General features: G+C 40.2%; 3 protein-coding genes and 3 long non-coding RNA genes across 6 annotated transcripts in view; 2 read left to right on the top strand and 4 right to left on the bottom strand.

Annotated features, from left to right (window-relative positions):
- Window positions 1-24,751, top strand: part of map7b (microtubule-associated protein 7b) — a 71,184-nt gene that overhangs the window by 26,475 nt on the left and 19,958 nt on the right. The gene's annotated exons all lie outside the window — the stretch shown is intronic.
- Window positions 55-2,754, bottom strand: armc1l (armadillo repeat containing 1, like). The gene is made up of 7 exons (XM_070987507.1): window positions 2,720-2,754; window positions 2,115-2,293; window positions 1,807-1,898; window positions 1,262-1,445; window positions 1,045-1,161; window positions 787-861; window positions 55-663 (listed from the first exon to the last, which is right to left on the bottom strand). The coding sequence occupies exons 2-7, from the start codon at window positions 2,265-2,267 to the stop codon at window positions 469-471; spliced, it is 816 nt and encodes a 271-aa protein (XP_070843608.1). The 5' UTR covers window positions 2,268-2,293; window positions 2,720-2,754; the 3' UTR covers window positions 55-468.
- Window positions 2,896-8,066, top strand: mtfr2 (mitochondrial fission regulator 2). Its single transcript, XM_070987605.1, has 8 exons — window positions 2,896-3,032; window positions 4,074-4,256; window positions 4,403-4,507; window positions 4,905-5,029; window positions 5,993-6,201; window positions 6,314-6,608; window positions 6,776-6,959; window positions 7,394-8,066. Exons 2-8 carry the CDS (start codon window positions 4,185-4,187, stop codon window positions 7,436-7,438), a joined length of 1,035 nt encoding a protein of 344 aa, XP_070843706.1. The 5' UTR covers window positions 2,896-3,032; window positions 4,074-4,184; the 3' UTR covers window positions 7,439-8,066.
- LOC139347289 (uncharacterized) lies at window positions 8,968-9,932 on the bottom strand. The gene is made up of 3 exons (XR_011603316.1): window positions 9,842-9,932; window positions 9,487-9,575; window positions 8,968-9,019 (listed from the first exon to the last, which is right to left on the bottom strand). It is a non-coding gene; the product is annotated as an uncharacterized lncRNA (long non-coding RNA).
- On the bottom strand, window positions 18,390-22,353 carry LOC139347293 (uncharacterized). The gene is made up of 3 exons (XR_011603317.1): window positions 22,164-22,353; window positions 21,421-21,507; window positions 18,390-18,433 (listed from the first exon to the last, which is right to left on the bottom strand). It is a non-coding gene; the product is annotated as an uncharacterized lncRNA (long non-coding RNA).
- On the bottom strand, window positions 20,601-21,323 carry LOC139347319 (uncharacterized). The gene is made up of 3 exons (XR_011603319.1): window positions 21,257-21,323; window positions 20,893-20,985; window positions 20,601-20,797 (listed from the first exon to the last, which is right to left on the bottom strand). It is a non-coding gene; the product is annotated as an uncharacterized lncRNA (long non-coding RNA).

The following is a 24,751-nucleotide window of genomic DNA, read 5'->3' as shown; positions in this document are numbered from 1 at the left end:
AAATGCAGTATAATTGTGGTGAAATTCTCCAAAAAGTTTACACTGAACACCAAATATGTCATTTTGTAGATTTATTTCAACATAAATCAATAGAACTATCAACAAACAGCAGGATACACAGGAAAACACGTTTCCAAGTGTAGAGGAAAGTAGAGAAAAAGGGCAGCTTAGAAAGTCTGACACAAAATATTTACATTTAATGAAAATACTGCATAAAAAACAGTATTAAGTCCAGAGATAAGGATATTTTTCAAGTCTGTGCCTCCATTCAATTAAGTAAGCACAACAGAGGTAAAAGATGAAGTGCTTTTGCACATGTTGACAATTTGTAGTTTTGTTTTTTGTTTTTTTTGGCTGGTGACAGCCAGACCAGGCACACAAAGCCAGGATGTTGGCCTGCAGTCTGCTAAAATCCAGTAATGTCCACTCCAGTAACACTGGATCTCAAGGAATCAATTTGCACCAATTTCACCAGTAGAATGTTTTGGTGAGGAAGCTGGCAGCAGTGTTGAGCCAGCTTCCACTGGAATCCTCCTTGGCTGTGGTGCGGGAAATTGCTTTGTTGACCTCTTTCTCTGGGCTGTCCTCTTCCTCTGGGAGGTAGTCCGGTATTGCTGAGTTTTGCTGTACTTCCACTCCACGGGAGTTCAAGGGAATATAAACCTAAAGAAAAGTTTGAGAGGAGGGAAGTTAAAGAGTTCTTTGTTCATCACAATTCTTGGTTTCAACAGTGTACCGTGAAGTCTTCAACACAGTCAAAATGTGAGTTTTATGACCAGCACTCACCTCTTCTCCTGCCTCATTCTTCACCACCTGTTCAGCTGACAACACCTTAGTGGCAGCGATGGCAGATGCCAAACTCTGCACATTAAGAAATATCGGAGAAGGAGGTGATTGGAATTAGGTACTATCATCCAGAGATCATTTTCTAACTGTATCAGTGGCTCTGACTGAATATAACCAGAGGGATATAAACTAATAATTTAACAGGCTGGTTGCTTCCTAAGCACATGCTGACAGTAAATGTCTGTCCCTGTGTGTTACCTCAGTGGGCAGGTCTGAACGGATGCGGACGGTGCATCTCTTGGAGGCCATCTGGAAGGTGAAGCTGATGACTCCTCTGACCTTCAGAAGAGCTTCCTCACACAAGCCTCGCTGGGCCTTGATAAGAGATGGAGACTTTGTTAATTAACATGCTAGCGATAACAACAATCACTCCTGTCATGCACAGGAGTGAGTGTGGGTCGGTCAGCCTACTCACAATGCTGTCCAGCCCCTGGATGTGCAGAGTGACAGACTTGGCCTTCTTGTTGGAGGAGTTGATAAAGAACTGAGATTTCTTTCTCTTCTCCCTCTCAGGTGTGCGTGGCAGAGGATTAGCAGGTGCACTCAGAATGTCAAACACCTCCTGGGCCAAGGCTGTGATGTCAGTAGACAGGCCCGTGCTATATGGAGAAATATTGGATTTAATGAAAGCTGGTCACAAACCCTGATCACAGTAATTCAAATGACTGAAGTGAAATGAAATGGCAGCTCAGTCTGATCACGAGGCTGTGTTTCATTCTATGCTTTAGTGTGACTGAACACCTTTTACATTACATAAAAGGACCACTTTTAGGTTTTTCTACCACTGCTAATGTTTAACTGTTAATCTATCTGTGCCATAACTTGAAATGCTAAATGCATATGAGGAGAAAAAAATGGGAGCACTGCAGCAGAAAGAAGCAGAAGAAAATACTCTATAGACAGTTAAAACATGAATGCACATCAACATGTAAGCAAGATAGTGCAAAGAAAACATCTCACCTCCCTGTTAGGTTCTCTAAGCTCACCATCATGCCCAGTTCATTCTTCATGGTGGGGATGTTGGGGGACAACTCAGCCAAGTAGCGCAGGGTCTGAGGACAAAGACAAACGAGGAATTAAAATACATACTGCAGGTATACCCCAGCTAACCAACGTGTTACATCTTAGCTAAATGCACAAGCTGATCTTAATTCATTTACATCCTTATTTTCTCAATTTCATTCTCAAAGTCACATTAATGTTAAATCACCATAAAGCTACTTTATACAGGAAAATAACTGCCATGGTAACTGGACTCTTTCACCAACCTGAAGAGTTGCAAGTATGACTTCTGGATTCTTGTGGTCCAGGAAGAGAACCAGCCCGGGGAGACAGCCCTGGTCCTGGACTATTACCTCTCTGTTCTGCGGCTCAGAAGCCAGGTCCCGCAGCTGACTCACCACCGACAGTGCATCCATCATCTTTGCTAATTTTACTTGACCTGAAACTGACAGCGGTAACGTATTTGTGCGTATGTAGCATGTTAACTAAGGTTAACGTTAAGCCACGGTAAACAAAACGTTTTAACTAACTTAATTCAGTCCCGAAAAAATAATTATTTATTACTAAGTGATTTCAGATAACGTTACGGTAACTATTGTTAGTTTTTAAGAGAGGAACCTTACGTTATGAGTTCCTACTCGCCGAATTAAAGATGCCATGTAAAGTCGTTGCGCGAGCGTTAACGTTGTGGCTAGTTAGCTAAGAAGCTAGCTACTTTTTAAAGTGAAGAAACTGGCCAAGTGTGACGAAAGATATTTTCTTTTGTTGAGTAGTACGGCTTTAACACACACATAGATGGCTGTTACAACTAACAGTGACCTGAAAGTGCGATAAATGTGTGGTGAAATAATGTTTTGCGATGTTTTCTTACCCTGGAGAAGACCCAGCTCGTGTACAAAAATACGAATTTGGTGCTAGGTTTTCGTGACACGCAATTGGTCGACCAACCGTTGGCAACGTTGCACGGTCGTCCACTCCTATTGGTCTTTCGTACTAGTTCTACATCTACAGCCAATCAAAGGAGGTTTTGCTGCTGCAGCTTTATTTGACTTCACGGACTTGCTGCCTGAGTGCGTGCTGAGACGGAAGCTGGGACTTCATCGTGTTCATCTGCCTTTACAGTTTATATCATTGGTTATGATGAGGATTTCGGACAAATGTAGCTACTAATCAGCGAGTTCACGGTGAGTACACACATATTTCTGCTTACTTCTCATGTTTCCCCGCGCCGCGCATTGTACTTTTGATGAGCCATGCAGCTTTGCAGGGCGACACACTGCGGATCCCGGGTCCGTACCTGCGCTGCGCTGAACTGAAGGAGAGCTCCACTTAAAAACTAAAATCCACCATGGATCTTCATTTGTGTCGACCCAGTTCACTTCTGCAGCCGAGTCAGCGTCCAGCGGCACAGAGGGAGACAGCTGCCTCCCTGAGCATCAGTTTGTGATTCCGCCAGGTGACACTTTGACAGTTGGATCAGTCATGGACTCCAGGGGCTCGTTGAATTTGTGTTTGAAATAAGATACCCAAATTAGTTTTATTGGAGTCTAGCCCCTCCAGCTCTGAAAATGTCCTGTTAAAACCACAGTGTGTTTTCTGTATTTACTGTTGTTTCCTTGTGGTGATACATGAATTTAAATATTTCACAGGTTTATTAAATTAAAGGTTTATTTAACCTCTTTCACTTTCGAGCAGACATGTTCATAGGAAAGTCAGGTTTATTTAGTGTATAGCACCATCAAACAAGACAATTCAAATTGTTTGAATGAGACCTAAAAAGACATTGAGACAATATTAACACTGTGTCTGTCTGTCTATCTAGATAGATAGAGATTATATATAGGTGTGTGTGTGTATGCGTGTAGGCAAACCTGTCCGAGACAGGTAGTATTTGCAAAATCTGCTCTTTGACACACACGATGAAGCCAGCGTAAGGCTCCAAGAACTGGGCCGATGTGGTGTGTTTTCTTGGTTTTGTGAGGACTCAAACAGCAGCGTTCTGAATCAGCTGCAGCTGGAAAGCTGCCATTACAATAGTCAAGTTCCTCTTGCTGTCTGAGAGGAAAATTCTTCAATTCTGTCAGTAGTTTAACAGGAATGGATGTGGATTATGTCTGAGTCCATGACTACACTGAGATTTCTGGCTTGACTTTATGGATTCAGGCACTGACTTCCACTTGTTCTCTATTTTTACAGCCTGAGTGGTGTGTTTTCTTTTGTTTCAGGTGTAAAGTATGTGACTTAGTGGCGTCTATTCTGTGTTGGCCTCTTGTCAAGTCAGTCAGCAGAAAGAGGAGCTTTGCAGTCATCAGCTGGTGCATGAAAAGGTCCTTTCAATGTCTTTAGTAGAGGATATTCTGGATGTGCTGCACGTTGTCCTGGAGTACTTTGGAGTGCCTCCAGACATGGTGAGTACACACACACACACACACACACACACAAACACAAACACACACACACTTCTGTTTATATCATGTAACAGACTCTCAAACTGGGCTCCCTTAAAGTTAACTTAATGAATTTGTTGTGTGTGCGTGTGTCGTCTTGCGTGTAGCTGGTTCCAGTGTGGGACAGTCAGCTGTGTGGTCAGTATCGCAGCATCGTGCGGATGATCGGGACCAACCTCCCGCTGGCACCAACACCACGTGTCCATTTTGAGGTATGTGTATGACTTGTGTTTTCTGACAGACTGAAGATTATCACTCAAAATCACTCCAGTTAATTATGACTGCTAAAGTAACGACAATAAAACAGAAGGTTGGTATGAAATCAAACTGTATATTTGTGTTCATCTGGTCAAATTCAACTGGAATATATTTGTTTTTTATGAATACATGAATATAACAACATTTGCAAAGAAGATATGTAACCTGATTTAAATTATGCTGCATAGTTTTTCCTAAACAGAAGCAATACCGTATCCTTTGATGAGCTAAATTGCTCCTTCTTAACGTGTAATCTGGATTTAAGTCATAGTTTTTTCTAGCTTGCTGTGATTGTCTTATTTCATCATGTAGTCAGTGTGTAATCCCTCCTTGTCCACGTTTTGTCCTTAGGTGCCTTTGCTCACCTATAGGCCCCATGGTTATGATGATCCCCCTGCAGATACACCTGCCATCCCCTCATTCGCTGACGTCCTGTGGGTGTTTGAGGACAAGGGCAACAGCTTTGCCAAGACCAGGTAAGAACACACGTGGGCACCATATGAGTCGAGGTAATGTTTCCCAGTGTAGGTTTACATGAAGCATAACCAGAGGATGGAGCCATATTGGCTATTTATCAGACCAGATCTTTTGTCTAATATGAGCAAAATGGTAGATCAAACATTTCATAAAATGTTATGAGTCAAAGAGCACATGTATGAGTCCACTGTAGCACTGGAACAAAGGGAGGGGGTAGCTCAGGGCGTCTCAGTGTTACTGCTGCAGCAGCTGAGACAATCAGCACTGAGGTGACAGCAGAAACGCAGGTGATTTGCTCCTGTGAGTTTCACCTTGGACAGTTTCTGTTGGACTGTGATGCCAAATGCAGCACAGAGGGAATAATGGAGTGTATGAAACAATATCTGCCCAGAGGAACAACACAGCAGGAGACAAGTCAGTAAGTGTTTCTGCCTATCAGTGTTTGCGTTTACTGTATACAGCTAGGGAGGTACGAATATGTACTTTTTCTGCTTTTGCTACTGTAAACAATATTTAGTAGTGTAGCTGTTGAGTGCCGCTTAGCAGCAAACAAAAAAATCCCCCATTGGTCCGAGCTTCCAGTCCGATCCAGGCAGAGTCAGCTAGCTGCACAGCTAACTGAGCTAACTAGCTAATGCTACAGCTACAATCAGCAGCTGTTACTTTAATTCCAAGTAAAGATATTTGTCCATCAGAAAAGGACATCAGAGGGAGAACCAGAAAACTTCTGAGGTCAAAGAATCCTACAGTGTTGTTCTAATGCATGTCGCATGGTTTTATATATTTTGCAGCTTTGAAAACACATTTGAATTGGTCTGCATAGACAGGAAAATGTCAAACGTGGTAATGTATTTAAAAGCTATGTTCGCTAGTGTGAAGTGTATATATGTACAGTACGTGCATTTCCATAATTATTTCATAAAATTTAAAATAAATGCAGAGCTGATGCTTGATCTCCATAGGAACCATTTGCCTCCAAAGAAGCGAATTACTGTAAATCGGGATGCGGTGAGATACCCAGAACCGGCCCTGAATCGAGTCCAGAGAGGAGGCAGACCCGTAAGACAGACGACTGATCCAGATGCCCTGAAGAAGATCACAGCGCTGGAGAGCGAGCTGCTCAAACTGCGAGCTCAGATCGCCATGATTGTTACTGCTGCTCCAGACTCAGGTTCGCAGTCTTTGTGCCTCGTCTCAGCTTCTTTTCACAAATGTGTTCAGCAGGTTATACTGAAGTCGAGCAAGTGTATCAACCTTTTTGTGCTCTTTCAACATTTTGTTAGGTCTGATCAAGTCCCAGAATGCACCAGGCTCTCCCCTGATGTCTTCTCTCCCTCCTCCAACGCTTACCTCCACGCCTCGCTGTGCTGCTCCTCCACCACCACCACCACCGCCACCTCTTCCCTGCCCTGACTCCTCCGCTCAGACTTCTTCTGTGATAGAGCTGATCCGCCAGCGCAGGAAGGACGAGAAAGACCTCAATAAGGGGCAACTCAAGCTCCAAGAAGTTAAAGGGATCCCATCCATGCTGGATGTTCTCAAGAACTTAAACCAAGTTAAATTGCGTTCAGTGGAGAGGTGAGCAGTTGGACGAATAGACTCTTTACAGCCATATTAATATCCGAAAATGATGATTTATGTCCTAATTTATTGTCTGCTCGTGTCCGTTCTTTATATTACATTTAGTCTGTTACCTTCTCAACACCTGCCCCTTCACAAAGCATTTTCCCTCCTTTCCTTTGCAGATCACCAGGGGGCACACCAATCAGACGGAGACGCAGTAAGGGAGTTGCAGCGTTGCCCAATGACCCAGCTGCTCTGATTGCTGAAGCACTAAAGAGGAAGTTCGCCCAGCATCGCCATAACACTTCCTCCGACAAAGAGAATTCACGAGAACTGTCACCGTTCGGCAGTCCAGAAACCCCCAAGGTTTGTTTCCCGGAGACACACCCCTGACACACACACCTCTGTTTATTCTGATATGTTCTTTAATTCCATGGTATATTAGAAGAAAATGCAGATGGGTTTTGGAAATCATCCCATCATCGTATGAACTTATGTTTCTAGAAAGAACATGATCATTTGTGCAATACAGCATCTCTGAAAGGGGCTGCAAGAGGCTCTATCTGATATTGCTGTGTTGAAGTATTGCAATCACATCTTTGTGATGTCATCGCTTTGAAACTCAGGGAAAAATGCTGCAAAAATAGGCACATAGAAGAATTAACTTATGTGGACTTTGTCGCTTTTTGGTCAGTTGCAATGACGGACATGCAGCGGCATTAATTACGATGTAGTAGAAACAGCGCCAACATTAGATCATGTGCAGTAAGAGATCCACTAATCTGATGCTTCTGTTCCAGGTTCCTGTCCACACCAGACGCAGTCAGGGCCGCCTCCACCTCTGAGCCTGTTGAATAGTCATATCTGACCCCAAAATGTTAAGAGTCAGACAACAATCACCATCCCAACTACAGCTCCCACAGATGTGCCTCACAAACGGATTACTACTGCAGCTACTGAGTCGCATTTCATTTTTTATTTTTCTTTGTTCTTGTGTTCTTGTAAGAGTGTTTGTCTCACAATGAGCAAAGTGCTTGTTTCTGTGAAGCGTCTCTTTGTAGAGAGACTTGAATGTGTTAGTTTGGGATTTTGGTTGTTACAGTTGTTTTGTTTTTGTCTTATGTTTCTCGTGTTATTCATACAGTGTGGATAATGTGTTTAAGTAGCTTGAAGCTGCCTGCCTTCATGTGTCTAAAATCACTTTGTGAGGCCTTAATTCTTACCTCAGCCAAGTGAAATGAATGACAGTGGGTATCGAGATTCACACAGCTCTGTTCTATGCAACTGCTGCTTCAAGTCGTTTGATTAAAGTGTTCAAGTGCACTGATTATTTTTTTTGTTGTTCTTGTTTTCATGTTTTCTAATATTTCACTATATGTCCAAATGTAGTTTTAGTTAATATTTGTCATTTTTACAGCAGTGAGACATAATTGATCTTCAGTCTGCAATAAAGATTGCAACACATCCAGAATCAAGCATGTGATGTTATTTCATGGTCAATATATAAAGCTGAGGGACTGAGAAGAGACACATTTTAAAAAGCACAATCAAAATCAAAGCAGCAGAGGTTGAATTATCCTGAAATTTAGCCCCAAGCTTCCAAAACACCAGCTCCTACAATTCCCATCATGCAACTGGACACTATGTTTCCTAGATCCTTTTTTTTTTTTTTTTTTTTTTTTTTTCAGATTTTGGAAAGTTCCCTCCCCTTGGAAAGTGGTGGAGTGGCTCACGTCTCTGATGTTAATCTCATCTATATCACAGCCTCACTGTCTGAGTGCAACAAAAAAAGTTATTTTCAGCTTTTTCACCTGCACAGAGCAGGAGAGAGTCAGCAGTGATCAGCTGGTCAAAGAGCCAAAATAATCCCTTCAAGTCCCCTTAATTTAGCAATTACAAGCATTATGCAAATATCTAATAAATGGTTTATAACTGTGGTTTAATATATTGTTTTTCATTATCTGTTTATACATCAGCATCCACTTACATATACCCAGAGGGGGAGTTACATTTGATGAATTCATAATCAACCACCTACATCTTCCTACATTATGCCTTGTTATAAAGCATTTATTTAATGTTTATATTCTGCTTATGAATGCTACATAAGTGACAGATGGATAATAACACTTTAATATTAAGAATAATAAGACGGCTCACTCCTCTGATGTGATCCTTTTAAAATAATGAATAGTTAAACCTTTTAAAGCCTTGAGAATTCACCTTGTAAGTACACATTGCTTCAATTTATGGGGTCAAACAGGTTTTAACAAGATATCCTAATGTGGAAAATTTTGCGTTTGTGCTCAGTAAAAACAATGACAACATGGTTTTTCCAATTAAAAAAAATTTAATTCGCTGTGCAGATGAATTCTCATGTCGTCACATCATCTCCAACAGGTGGTGTGATGAAGATCCTCTTGTTCCTAATAATAAACAGATTGAAACACGGTCAGTTGTGACAAACAGCCTATACATACTGAGCCCTGCTCAGCATAACAGAATGACACCAGCACTAAGTCACTTACTGTATCATTGCATTAAAAAACGAAAAAGTATTAAAGCATTAAAATATCCAGTAACTGCTCATATCTCAAGATCACAAGTTAGTTATTTTGCTGTCTCAAGATAACAAAGCTCGTGGTTCATGGTTTCACGAGGGTGTCTGCACTGGACTTTTTATTAGCAGGGATTTCCTGGAGTCCTCTCTGGTTGCCTGGCAACCTCAAGGTGAAGACTTTGTGCTACACTAAGCTCACAGTCCCTGCAGGCCCTAGCTTCATATTTAAGAGACAGACAGACTCCTGGCAAGAATGTGAATAAGTAGACGAGTAAGTAATCATCATTAGTTCATCATTAATCAGCAGCCTGAGATAGAACGGAAATATCTTACCAGAATGACAACTTTTCTTGCACTCGCTCATCTAATCTACTTCCATTGGGGTCTCCTCCTCAGTGGTGGAGACAGATGGTGCCACATTGCTGCTGGAGAACACAATATCTCTGATAAGTCATTCGTGAACTAATAAGAGGTGGTGAAAGAGGTATTCAGATCCTGTACTTAAGAAAAATGATCAATACCACACTGTGAAATACTATACTAAATGCTGATGTTTTTAGATTAAAGTTATTGCTGCATTCATGTGCATGTTGCATTTACTGTGTACTTAAAAGCCTCTGCAACCACACTTCAGTGGACAATAACACACTTTCCATCTTGAACAGATTTAGATTGAGTCAATTTTCACCTGGCCAGGGACTGGCTGGCAGTCGATTCCCACTCCATGGCAGTGTCTTCTTCTTCCTGATTAGGGGATGCATTTGGTTTCACAGAACTGCAACATAGACAATATTAAGACAACAGTAAGTAAAATGTCCATGCATTGCACATGCAAAGTGTCATGAACCTGACAAAAAGACTCTAGTCACCTGTGATGGTCATCACCAGAGGCAGTCCCCTGATTGGCATCCTGGCCATGTAAGGAGCAAAAGCACATCATGAAAGCTATATAAATATTATGTTAAATAATATTACCTCACTAAAGACCATATTTGAATTTCTTCTTTTAACTAGCCTGTAGAAGATTCACCTGGAGTGAAAAGGTAAATTTATTCCCACATTGGATTGGAGTAGTACACTGGACAGAAAGCTGCAGTATCAAAAAAGTGTATAGCACTTTTCTAGTCTGACGACAACTCAAAGCACTTCTACAAGTCTGCATTCATCCATTCCCAAACACATTCATATGGCAGCAAAGGTACCTGCTCATTACAAGTGTTACCCATTCAAACACAAGAACACACTGATAGCACAGCAACAACACGTGGACTGCTGAGGCCCAGGGATCAAATCACCGAAGTGGACAATCGCTTTACATGCTGAGCCATAGCTGCCCCAGTGTACAGTGCATCACATATTTGCCATATTACAATTCCAAACTTCTCCAGTGTAACAAAAACGACTGTAAATGAACGTGAAACTAAACAAGCTAACTGCTAATGCGACAGAGCACGTTCACCGTATTCATCCCCGGCTGCTGACAACGTTGAATCAGAAAGTGTATGCTATCATACTTTATACTCTACACTTGCACATATTTGTTAATTTCTGGTTAAAATCTACAAACCATGTGTGTTTCTGAGCAACCTGCCATGTTCTTTTCTACAATAAGTGCTTATGTTGTCATCCTGCATGGTTAAAAAATAAGGAGAAAACAAAAAAAGGAGAAAAGAAAACAGAAATCAAACTACCTCCAAACATAAACATTGTATAAGAACACATTTTAATTTCAGATTTAATCTACGCTTCAAACTAACTTACTTGTTGAGAGGAAATGGGGAATGTCTTATCGACGTAGACGATTACACCACGAAGTCCATCAGCATTGTCCACACATTCAATGGAAAGCTGCAATACCATCAAAAATCTACTATGAATATACTATGAATGCTGCACATTCCACTTACATGCACAAGTATGCTCATTTCAGCCTAAAATGTTTAAACTTACACGTGTTGCTTTTTCATCAGAATACGCCATTTTGTTTTGCACTTAAACCTCTGGTACGTCACACCAACGGGTCGAGTCAGATCAGCGTTACGCATTGTGTGCAATATTTTACGATAATGATGAAAATATCAAAATGATTTTTAAACAATGAAGCCCTTTGCTTGGCTGAGGTTATTTCTGATACCTATTTTTCATTTATGTCAGATTTTTAAAGAGTTTCTGTTAAAAAGGAAGAATCTTATTCATTTCAGATTAAAACAAAGTAATACCCACAATGAAAAAAATAAAAGTACCTCTCTCCTGCCATGAGTGACTTTTTACAGCAATACTCTCCCAAAATCTCAAATAATTCTACTTTGACTTACATACATACAATGAACGTACCCATATGTACAACTACATCTACTCTGTTGCAACATAATCTACAGCAAAGTTGAGACTATGAATGTGCTGTTGAAATGTACCAAATTACCAAAAATCAATTATGGCTTTGTAAAGCACCTTGTAACTTGTTTTGAAAAGTGCTATATAACTAATTAATTATTATTATAATATTATTAGATTGTGACATTTGGGTCAGATATTTTTTTGTTTTATTAGAAGAGGATTTTTTTCAGTTTATACTCATTATCTCTACCTGGAACACTTTTCAAAGGCACGTCACAAAGTGCTGTACACGGCAGAGGCAAGGTGGCAAGGTACAACCATACAACATAAAACAAGACATAGCTTAGATACTAATTTGTGACACTTGCTAAGATGGCAAAATCATATCTAGGCCAACAAAAGCAACAATGTCAGTGGTAGAAAAAGTATTCAGATCATGAACTTACTTTGAGGAAATGCGTCACTGTGAAAATACTCCCAAATTAGGTACATGAACTTCATTAATTTGAGCTCCATTGTGCCTTGGATTTAGAACTTTTTCAAATGCCCTTAAAAAAATGTGCTCCAAAAACGTTTCTTTTTTCCTTGACTTTTTCCTTGGTTCATGATGGTCCAGAATGGCCCACTATCTCCGAGAGAAAAAACAATTCCAGTGCTCATCCTTGTGCACTGAGTTAGAGATGATGATTTTCTGATTCATAGCAGAAGAGGAGTCCCCTCAAAATGTCTCATGTAGCACAATAACAACATGTTTTTTCTGTTGTGTTTGTGATGACACAGAATTCCAGAAAAGCAGATTCAAATCTAGCCTCATACAAATAAGGGTAATCAGATCTTATTTTTATGATGGTTGTTATGCTTTCGGCTCAGCTCATGTGTAAAATGAAAGGCACAAAGACATCTACTTGTTCCACAGGAAGAATCTCATGCATTTCTCGTACAGATTAAAACATTATTTTAAAGTAACACTCCCAATGAAAAAAAATGAAAGTACCTCTCTCCTGCCATGAGTGACTTTTTACAGAAACTGTTCAAACTGTTTTAGCAGTTCAAACTGCTAAAATGCTGTCTGCAGAGGAGAGGGGGAAATGGTCTAAAATGTGGCTTTGTGTCACGAAGAAAGATGACAACAGTACTAATTGTAATATCTGTAAAACGATCATTTCAAGTCAGGGTGGAATCACCAGCAGTATACTTGTTAGGGCCAATTAGGGCAGGTGACTGCATTTGAGAGGAAACGCTAGCCACAGTCAGGAGCGATATAGTTTTTTGACCATGATCCAAGAAATCAAATTGACCACTTACAAAATAGGGTTAAAGCTTTTTGTTGAAATTATTAATATAATATAATATAATATAATATAGGGCTGCACGGTGGCGCAGCAGGTAGTGCGCGTGCCTCACAGCACGAAGGTTGCCGGTTCGATCCCCGGGTCAGACGGGGCCTTTCTGTGTGAAGTTTGCATGTTCTTCCCGTGCATGCGTGGGCCCTCTCCGGGTACTCCGGCTTCCTCCCACAGACCAAAAACATGCTCACTAGGTTAATTGATGACTCTAAATTGTCCGTAGGTGTGAGTGTGAGTGTGAATGGTTGTTTGTCCTTGCATGTGGCCCTGCAATCGGCTGGCGACCGGTTCAGGGTGTACCCCGCCTCTCGCCCATTGTAGCTGGGACAGGCTCCAGCCCCCCGCAACCCCGAAAGGGATAGGCGGTATAGATAATGGATGGATGGATAATATAATATAATATAATATAATATTTTAGTTGTAGTCCATTTAGAAGGATAGCAGATCCTTTTTTTTTTTTTTTTTTTTTTTTTTTTGAATTAAGTTTAAGTTTGTTTGAACATGCGTGGCAGCTTGATAGGAGCTAAGACAAGTTGCTGAAATAATACTGATTCGTCTTTCTTCATGACATAGGCTTAAATTCAAGGAACGCCATGTTTTTTAAGGCTCCACACACGAGAGCCACTGCTTCCCAAATGAGCAGCAAGTCCCATCAATTCGTCCTCTGACCACTGTACAGCAAACCACGGACTGAAATTTTCAAGCATGTTACCCAAGTCTGAGTTTGAAGCAGCTGTTTTGCTTTTCACGCTTCTGAACTGCCGCATGGATTGTAGTTTGACTATTATCTTTCTGAAGCATTCATTATTCAGTGCTCAAGCATGGAGTTTCACACAGGCATTTACAGGTTAGTCATACAACAGTCGGTCATAAGTAATCCACAGGAAATGTAAGTCAGTAATGCTAAATAATCCTTGTGACTGCATATATCGTACCATGTGGAATTTGAGCAGTTCACCCTCCCTAAAACAGACTCCTGACAGGTATGACAAGCACATTTTATTATTTAGTCTTTGCATGGAGTTAAATTGGTTCAACAAATTTTCCAGCAAGAAGTCACAAGTCTGGTTTTAGTGCAGTTAGGGGGGAAGATTAAACTTTTAATTAACAGCACAATTTTGGGAAATAGTTTCTTCACATTCTTGCCAAGAATTTAATTGTAAGACCAAACAAAAAGCCTGATATACAGTGAAGCTAACAATTTAGCAAAAAGAGTAGAAAGATGGGGGAAACAGCTCATCTGCTCTGTCCAAGGCTAACAACATCCTCATATTGGCCACCTGATATAAGAACACACATTTACTATTTTATGTATTTTTATGTAATGATGCTTGGTGATTGGATCACGTGGTGTTGGTGGCGGTAAGGAGTCGTAATATCAGCTGTTCACTGTCTTAGGTGAGTTAGTAGTGAGTGGGTGATGGGGGAAAGCCTACTTTTGCTGACTGCTTATGCCTTGTGCTTACGCCTTTGTCTTGCATTTGTTTGTCATACTCCTTTTAATATTGTGATGCTGTTTGTGGACCACCTGCTTTAACGTTTGAAACTTGAAGATCAAATTTTGACATGGAATAAAGAAACCCTAGCTTGAATTTGAATCAGGCTACTCTTTGAAGAAGCGCGTGCGGCAATTTCCCCTATTCAGCTGCTTGGCGACCAGAGATCTAGTGAAATAGTCGCCACAATAATCTCCATCTCATGTGTAGAATGAAAGGTACAGAGACAGCTTCTTAACTTGTTCCACTTTAATCACTGGCACAAAATTTAGAGAGGAGAAATCTGACATTCCTCGATTGTCTCCTCTATAACAACTGACCATTTTCTCAGGAAATGTGAGGAAAATAAGAACAAACAAACAAGATGATGGTCGTCTTAAATAATATAGAAAAATAAATCTTATCAAAACAAATCTGCATGTGTCAAACTTATGTCAAAAAGTAAACCATACTCATGCTCACATTTTTGCAGAGCTCATACGGCCAGGCTAACCCACATCCACCTCAGGTATCTGAATAACACGTGCTCTTTACACTTAGATCTTCAATCTGATTGCATTACTTTCCCAGGCTATGTGCAAATGAGCGGATCCCCACACTACAGCCCAGAGCACAGAAGTCTTTGTGCTCCTGAAGCTACTTGGGAAGCCCAGCTGAGCAGAACATTGCCTCCTCTGTATGTATGGAAATCACTGGAGAAGCTTTCTGTTCCACTCGAGACACCTGAAGTGTAAATGAGGCGAACGTGGCCACAGTACAGACACTGAAGAAAACAATGTTTGATATGTCACCATTCACATTCACATGTTCTCACTGACGTCATACATTCATTGTTTGTGCTAGCAGCTCGGCCCATCTTCACTCTGGACTGAAACATCTCAGCAAGCAATCAATGGACTCTCAATTTAATTTACAGTAACTCAGAGATGACATTAATACAGCGTTAGTTTACTTACCAACTGTTCACTTGCTAATATGCTAAGCTAATGCCCAATGTGTTATGTAATGTACATTGTTTATCAGTATAATATAAATAATCTCTAAAGCTGGTAGCACGGTCATTTTCGGCAGGATATACTTTAAAGCACTGTTGCAGCCAAACCTCGCAGCGCATCTTGTCTAAACTCTAAACTCTAAGCTCTAAACTGAGTCTTGCTACACTGTAAATCTAAAACAAAGTATCAAAATGAGCTTTGCAGGTTCAAGGTAGAGTTGTCTTCAGTAAGTCTGTGTCCTTCTCCCTTTCAAGACTGCAAGAAATGCAAAAGAAAAGTTCGGAGTTCACTAAATCTCATATATTCAGTCATATGTGGCCTTATGAAGACATAAAAACAAGGGACAAATAATGCAATAATCCAAAGAAAACCCAAAAACATGCAGATACACACGTCCATAACAATGACCGTCCGGAAAAAAAAGTCAGTTTGAAAAATGGCACAGAAAATAACTTACCTGCTGTTTCCTTACACCTGTGGGTCTGCCTGCATGGAGACTTCATCATCATCATCATCATCGTTGTCATACCTAGCCTTTGAAACACTCTCCAGAGGATCACAGTCCAAGGCATTTTCCCCATCCTCGATTTCAAAGGTTTGCAGAATTCTCACAGAACTACAGGACAACAGTTGCACAGAGGGACGAGTAAATCAGATAGAAGAGGGGCATCGGCAGCAGACAAACATACATTCAGGACGGCATTAAAGTAAGAAACCTGTGACTTCCTTGTCCAGCACCAAAAGCAGTCTCCTACAGCCAAACAAAGAGAAAAGAAAATCGAAATCAAGCTTTCTCAAAACATAAATATTGTATAAGACCACATTTTAATTTCGGATTTAATCTACACTTCAAGCTAACTTACTTGTTGGGAGGAAATGGGGAACGTCTTGTCGTCGTAGACGATTACACCAGGAAGTCCATCAGCATTGTCCACACACTCAATGGAAAGCTGCAATACCATCAAAAATATACTATGAAAGTGAAATGTGTCACATACTGTAGTGTCCTTATTGATACCAAACTGTGTCCCTTTAACAGCAGATCATTTAAATTAATGTCAAATGCCTCAGCATGCTAGCAATGCTAATGCTTCAGAAGAATAGACTTGACTCAACTCAGTTCACTGACTTAACTCACATCCAAGGACAAACAGCTTCTCGACTGCCGCACTTCCACTTACATGTATTTTACCAAATACTTGTGCAGGCATATTCATTTCAGCCTAAAATGTTTTAACTTAGACAGGTTGCTTTTTCATCCAAGGACGCCATTCTGTTTAGCACCAAAACCTCTGGTACATCACACCGACGGGGTGGAGTCACATCAGCATTAAGCATTGTGTGCAATATTTTATCAATGTACAGTAATGTTGAAAACATCAAAATGATATTTAAACAATTTCACAAAGTGAGGTTATTTCTGATCAAGCCTAACAACATCCTCATACTAGCTACCTGATACAAGAATACACATTCACCATTTTTTATTAGAATCATAATCTGACAATAATAAAACATACGATAGGAAAAAATATAGAAAATCTAAAATAAAATATAAAGAATGATGCTATCATAAACCAGTTAAGTACAGGACATACAGTTCCATGTGCCATGTCAATTATGTTGATGCCTGATGGCTGTAGATGCCTGTAGTCATCTTCTTCTTCCTCCTCCTCCTCCTCCTCCTGACTGTGGGAAGTAAACAAAAACTTTAAAACTTTAAACTTAAACAAAAACTTTAGAATAACGTAAATCAGCGGTCCCCAACCACTGGGCCGTGGACCGGTACTGGTCTGTGGGCCATTTGGTACCAGGCCGCACAGAGAGACTGAACAAAAAATATTTTATTGATCATCAGAGTCTGAAAGAAAATTTATTTTAAAAATCAGGTGCATCCACCTGTGCCTCTGTACACATGTCAAACCACTTGTCTCGGTCACATGATCCATCCATCCATCCATTATCTATACCGCCTATCCCTTTCGGGGTTGCGGGGGGCTGGAGCCTATCCCAGCTACAATGGGCGAGAGGCGGGGTACACCCTGAACCGGTCGCCAGCCGATTGCAGGGCAACATGTAAGGACAAACAACCATTCACACTCACATTCACACCTACGGACAATTTAGAGTCATCAATTAACCTAATGAGCATGTTTTTGGTCTGTGGGAGGAAGCCGGAGTACCCGGAGAGAACCCACGCATGCACGGGAAGAACATGCAAACTTCACACAGAAAGGCCCCGCCTGACCCGGGGATCGAACCGGCAACCTTCTTGCTGTGAGGCACGCGCACTACCTGCTGCGCCACCGTGCAGCCCTCGGTCACATGATACGGTAGTAAAAAAAAGTAAGCCAAAATGAGTAAAAACAAGTAAAAGTAAAAAACAAACGTCTTTGGAGAGCTTCTTCGGAAAGTGGAAAAGGCCAAATGATCAGACAGAAGAAGAAGAGCCTACAACTTCCAAGAAAAAGAAAGCTACATTTAAGAGACAATATCAGCAGTCCTACTTAAAATACAGGTTTTTCGCTTCAGGTGATTCTCATGCACCGAGCCCGCTCTGCGTAATATGTGGCGACAGGCTCGAAAATGAGGTAATGAAGCCTTCTCGTTGAAGAGAAACAAGCGCAGGGCTCCCACTAATTACAACAACTACATTCAGGGTAATGGTGAATTGTATTTTTAATAATTTGTTTTTATTTGTTTCTGTGTTGGTACATCAAAATATTGCTTTACATGAAACCGGTCCGTGGCGCAAAAAAGGTTGGGGACCGCTGACTTAAATGACTGGTATTGAAACCATTATGTCCAATATGCAGCCTTATGAAAAAGTAAACAGCATGAACCAACTGTTCAATAAGAAATACAAGCAAAAATAAAAGCATGAAATCAACTGTTATGAATGAAATGGGACAAAAAGAAATAAATGAATAAAATTAGAGTCATGAAAATATACTTCTTTGTTTCAATCCTTTTACATCACATTTATGTATTTCTTAGTGTCTTTATGTCTCATATAAATGCTTTGAATTGCCTCGCTGTGCAAACTATTGGCCTCTCCTAACCTGTAAGGCCCTTGTCCATCATCCGAAGCAGTCCACTCGGCATCCTGGCCATGCAATGAAGAACAAAACAAAACATCACACGCGATATAAAAATTTATCACTTAAGACCATAGATTTATATTGATTTTTACTCTGTGCCTAAAACTGAATGGTATAAACCTTACATGTTGAGAGAAAATGGGGAAAGTTGAGTCGTCATAGACAATAACACCAGGAAGTCCACCAACGTTGTCGGCACACTCGGTGGAAAGCTACAATATCAACATCAAATGTATTATGAAAGTGTGACTTCCCAAACAACAGCACTTTCACTTACATGTACTCTATCAAATACTTGTACAAATATGCTCATTACAGCCTAAAATGTTTAAACTTACGCGGGGGTCTGTGTCATCGAGGGGCGCCATTCTGTTTAGCACCTAAACCTCTACTACGTTACACCAACGGGGTGGAGTCAGATCAGCCTTACGTATTATGTGCCATATTTTATGGTAATGTTGAAAATATCAAAATGACATTTAAAAAATTTCACGAAGCCCTTTGCTTGGCTAAGGTTATTTCTGATACCTGGTTTTCATTTGCGTCGGATTTTTTAAAAGTTTCTGTTACAAAGGAAAAATCTCATTCATTTCTCGCACAGATTAAGACAAAGTAATACAATGAAAAAAAGTACCTCTCTCCTGCCATGAGTGACTTTTTACAGCAATACTCTCCCAAAATGTCAAATGATTCTGCTTTGACTTCTTATTGAAGTTTTCTAACAACGTGTAGGAGTTGGACCTCTGTGAGGTCTAATTAACCACACACATACATCACATCACCATGTAGGACAACATACAATATATTTCTTTGTCTATAAATGACTTTTGACAAAACATATACCTTTTCTCCTGAGATCCATGCACAGAACCAAAATTAGACTTGCTGTCCTTTTCTTGTTCGTCTGCTTTGGTCCACTGGAATGCCTCAGCCTGATTCATACCATATAACCGTGTTCGCTCCCAAGGCAGTTGAGTTATAATTGTGGGAGTGGGACATTGTTTCATATACTTGCGCAAATACTTCTGCATTTTCTACCAAAATCAGCAATTCAGTCTGTTTCAGTTCTCAAAGAAAATCCAACCTTGCACAAAACAGAAAACTAGGCAACTAAAAGTACTTCATGCCTTCATGGAAATTTAGAGTGTGCAGGGGACAGGAGTCCAGTTGAAGGTTCTTGTGTTGAAGTCACTCTGTGTTCACTCTGACCTTTGACAAACCTTTGGAGAACTGTTTGCTTAAACGTTTCAAAGATAGTGAAGTCCAATGTAACTCTCTCTTGATTTGGTTCAAACTGCCAAAACACTGTCTGCAGAGGAGAGGAGGAAATGGCCTAAAATATGGTTTTGTTTCGTGAAGAAAGATGACTACAGTGCTAATTGTAATATCTTAAAATGATCATGTCAAGTCAGGGTGGAATCACCAGCAGTATACTGAACCGTCTTTCTTCATGACATAGGCTTAAATTCAAGGAACGCCATGTATTTAAGGCTCCACACACGAGAGCCACTGCTTCCCAACTGAGCAGCAAGTCTCATCAATTCGTCCTCTGACCACTGTACAGCAAACCATGGACTGAAGTTTTCAAGCATGTTACCCAAGTCTGAGTTTGAAGCAGCTGTTTTGCTTTTCATGCTTCTGAACTGCCGCATGGATTGTAGTTTGACTATTATCTTTCTGAAGCATTCATTATTCAGCACTCAAGTATGGAGTTTCACACAGGCATTTACAGGTTAGTCATATAACAGTCGGTCATAATTAATCCACAGGAAATATAAGTCCATAATGACAAATAATCCTTGTGACTGAGGATATCGTACCATGTGGAATTTGAGTGGTTCACCTTCCATAAAACAGACTCTTGACAGGTATGACAAGCACATTTTATTATTTAGTCTTTGCATGGAATTAAATTGGTTCAACAAATTTTCCAACAAGAAGTCACAAGTCTGGTTTTAGTGCAGTTAGGGGGGAAGGTTAAACTTTTAATTAACAGCACAAGTTTGGGAAATAGCTTCTTCACATTCCTGCCAAGAATTGAATTGTAAGAACAAATAAAAAGTCGGACATACAGTGACGCTAACAATTTAGCAAAAAGAGTAGAAAGAGGGGGAAACAGCTCGTCTGCTCTGTCCAAGGCTAACAACATCCTCATATTGGCCACCTGATATAAGAATACACATTCACCATTTTTTGTAGCTATTATAATCTACCAATAATAAAACGTGATGAGAAAAAATATGTAAAATCTAAAATACACGATAAAGAATGATGCTATCATAAACCAGCTAAATTCAGGACACATGTTTATATATGCCGTTTCAAGTATACGGTCAGCTTGCTCCTCATCCTCCTCCTCTTCCCCCTGACTGTGGGAAATACAAATGAAAAATTTAGAATGAATTAAATGACTGTTATTAAAATCATTATATCCAGTAATATGCTGCCGTGTGAAAGGACTTACATGGGTAGTGAATTCCTGACAGTCTCTGGAGGATCTCCGTCCACAGGAGCTTCCTCACTCTCATAATGGGTGAATTGGAAAGGTTGCACAGAACTATAGAACAACAGTTGGACAGAGACGTGAAAAGACTTAAACCTGTAGTATGAAAAGACATTGGTGAGAATATTAAGGAAATCCACACATTGCATAAGTGTACATTTAATGTATATTTTTCCATTTTATCTCATTTTAACCATCTATTTTACTTTGTTTTGATCCTTTCACATCACATTTATGTATTTCTTAGTGGCTTTATGTCTCATATAAATGCTTCGAATTGCCTCTCGATGGAAGTGTGCATGCAGACAAATTGGCCTCTCCTAACCTGTAAGGGCCTTGTCCCTCATCCGAAGCAGTCCTCTCGGCATCCTGGCCATGCAACGAAGAACAAAACAAAACATCACACATGACATAAAAATGTATTATTTAAGACCATAGATTTAAATAGATTTTTACTCTGTACCTAAAACTGAATGGTATAAATCTTACTTGTTGTGAAGAAATGGGGAATGTTGTGTCGTCATAGACAACAACACCAGGAAATCCATCAGCATTGTCCACACACTCGATGGAAGTCTACAATATCATCATCAAATGTATTATGAAAGTGAAAAGCATAATATAATGTCCTTATTCTGATACCAAACTGCATCCCTTTAACAGCAGAGTGTTCAAATCAATGTCAAATTCATCAGTATGCTAACAATGCTAATGCTTCAATTAACGGGATCAGTTCACCAAGTTAACCGACATCCAAACACAAACAGTAACTTCCCAAACTGCAGTCCTTCCACTTACATGTACTTCACTAAATACTTGCACCGGTGTGTTCCTTTCAGCCTATGAGTTTAACTTACGTTTTCTTGTTCTTTGTAGGCCGCCATGTTGTCTCCTCTTTCTTTCAATCAAACGTATGATGCATAGCGTCAGCGTGGTTTCATCGACACCACGTTCGTGTTACGTATCGTATGTGTAATGCATTAATTCATGTTCAGCAATGTTGAGTGTCAGAATGCTCAAATTTAGTTTTCTTACAAACTCAAACATTCTTAAGTTTTTAAATAACACTGAAATAAAGAAAACAAATTTTCTACCTACATAAGGAAGATCCAAAACCGCAAACTTTGTAGTTTAGCTTTCCCTATACGCTGATGACATATCATTTATCATGCGCTCCCGCATGAATTACATGAAACTGTTTTCATAACGCTGAAAGCCTTAATAAACTGTACCTCCTGAGAACAGAACGTGGGTCGGGACTTTTCCTCTCTTCACGTCAGTAAACGCTGGTTCTCCATCTCCACTGACTGAAAGAACGGATAATAAACATCCATCCTCGCTGCTCGGATTAGAGATGTTGGTGTGTGTCGGGCATCTTTTAGAGACATCTTCAGAATTATACCATCTGAGACTCCACAGCCCAAGAGGAGGCCAGTTCCTTGCCTATGGTGAAGAAGAAAAATGAAAGCTGACTTCTGTCTTTTCCCCTTTGCATACCACAGATGAGCAAGTTCTGTTTCAGTTCTCGGAGGAAACTTGCACAGACATATATATGACAGGCGGGCCACCCACAAACCGACTATTTGGGAGGTGATATAAACTGCTGTGGCTGCTGTGCTGAAGTTGCATTTTGTTGGGTACACAATAGACAACTTTGCAAAGTAAAGCAACTTTATGATGCTGCCTCTGCCCTGGCTGCTTACAGTAGACTGTTATAACTGGCACAACCACAAGTGGTCCCTCATCAGGAGGTTATTAGCACACTATGCCTTCATGAGCACATGAAGAAATGATTGATATCTACACAATGCAATCTAATGTTTGGACATCTGACTGATAGTACAGTATGATGCAGCTGTAAAACTCAGCTGATCTGAGAAATGTGCTCTTTCAATGACATTAAAAACAACTGATTTTTATGTCCTACTGGCCTGTCATGTAAACAGATGTGGGTAATGGTGCATGAAGTGCAGATGGTAAGGACGAGTGACTTAATAGTTTCTGCAGGTGAGTAATTTCAGTAGACTTGTCTACGTCCCTCGCAGCACTGTGCACAATAACTATGAACTTGCATGCAAAACGGAAATATGTTGCTATTTAAAAAGCATATGATTCATTTAAAATCAACACAGTAAAAGCATGCAACCAGTTACTGTTGTGCAGAAAGACATCTGCAGTATATTCAGTGCATGGTTGGTGGCTAAGGTTATGCTCTGTTATAGATTTGGTTGGAGCTCTCTCTCTCTCTCTCTTACACACACACACACACACACACACACACACACACGCACGCCCAACACTGAAACCATCTCAGGATGTTCGAATTACATGAAAAAGCCTAATTTTTTAAAATTCAGCATAAAACACACTTTTAAGCTTGGCCTAATGTTAATGTATTTAACTCTTGCACCTTAGCCTTACACACACTATATCTGTTGGAAAAGTTCTATTCTCAACCTGCAGAGTAAAAACCCAACAGTCCCTGCATTTCCAGGAAATGTCATGTTTAAAGTTCACCACGCTACTTAATGATTCTCGCATTTATACTAAAGGAAACTAATGTCTCTAAAGAAACATGCATGTAGCTGAATGGATAGATGAACAAGAAACATATCTCTCTATATAAGTCCAGAAATTGCTCAGTCTCATATTCCCCTTCATATTTCCCATAAAATATAACATATAACTCTGTGGTATCTGCAGACGGTTTGCAGCCTGCTGTCACCCACATCCTGCTCTTTCACATTGAGCTGTCAACATATAAAGGAGACACAAAACATGCCAGTATTCAAATATGTTACACAAGAGCAACACATACATAATATCTAAGACATTCACCCAAAATGACACTCTACAATTACAGATAAGAGTGCACGAGCCCTGAATATTACTCCAAATCTTCTTATGAGATGATGAGATGGATGGATGCCTTAAAGTTTGCAATAATGCACATGTGAAGCCTGTGAGGGCTTTAGAAGTGAGAAAATATGAGTAGAATTTGCATCAAATAGTAAGAGCAAGTTAAGAATTGAATAGAACACAATTTGAATAGTGCTTGTTCTTCTTTACAGTGCTGCTGTAATGCAGCCTTTTCACCCAGCACGGAAATGTGTTGAAGGTGTTTGAGGTTCATGTTCCTGCTGTGCTGTATTTAACTTCTAGTCCAGCAGGTGTCAGCAGTGCTCATCAAGACTATGATGAGAACTGACTGCATTCTTATGAGTTTATTGTACAAGTTAACTGAATCATTTCCATCAAAGCAGCTTTTTCTTGATGTCTGGAGGTGTTTTCTAAAATTCTGAATCATTGAGAGTGTGAGCAGTGTTTTGTCCTTCACAGATAACCATGTTTCTGGGTTTTAATATGTGTGAACTATCATATGTGTTTTTGACAGAAGTAAATGCAAAGGCAGAATAAAAATCACCATTAAAATTGCAGTAGTGTGTTATCGTGTTTAAACCAACTCTTAGTTCAGTCCATTAAAGCTTGCTGCAGCATTGCAACATTTTCATCTGGCTCCATAAAACATGTAAGCTATACAAAGCACCTAGTTTCCAGCTGGATTGGACTCACAATATTGCAGCTGTGACTGTCTCACACGCACATACACAGGCAGGATAGTGACATTAGGTTGATTTTGTTGTGAGCAGCATGACACACACTAATCTGACAGCGTTAATCAGGGATTACGCTGTACACTGAGGTTAAAAGGTCTCAGAAAAACACACATACTGCGTGTTTATAGGGATAAATTCATTTTGTTACACAAACAGATATGCATTCAGGTTTTTTCTTCTAATGGAATCCGTTTTGCTACGTA

The sequence above is a fragment of the Chaetodon trifascialis genome, chromosome 19 (genome assembly GCF_039877785.1).
Source record: "Chaetodon trifascialis isolate fChaTrf1 chromosome 19, fChaTrf1.hap1, whole genome shotgun sequence".
In the NCBI taxonomy this organism is placed as follows: Eukaryota; Metazoa; Chordata; class Actinopteri; order Chaetodontiformes; family Chaetodontidae; genus Chaetodon; species Chaetodon trifascialis.
This window is presented reverse-complemented; position numbering and strand designations above follow the sequence as displayed.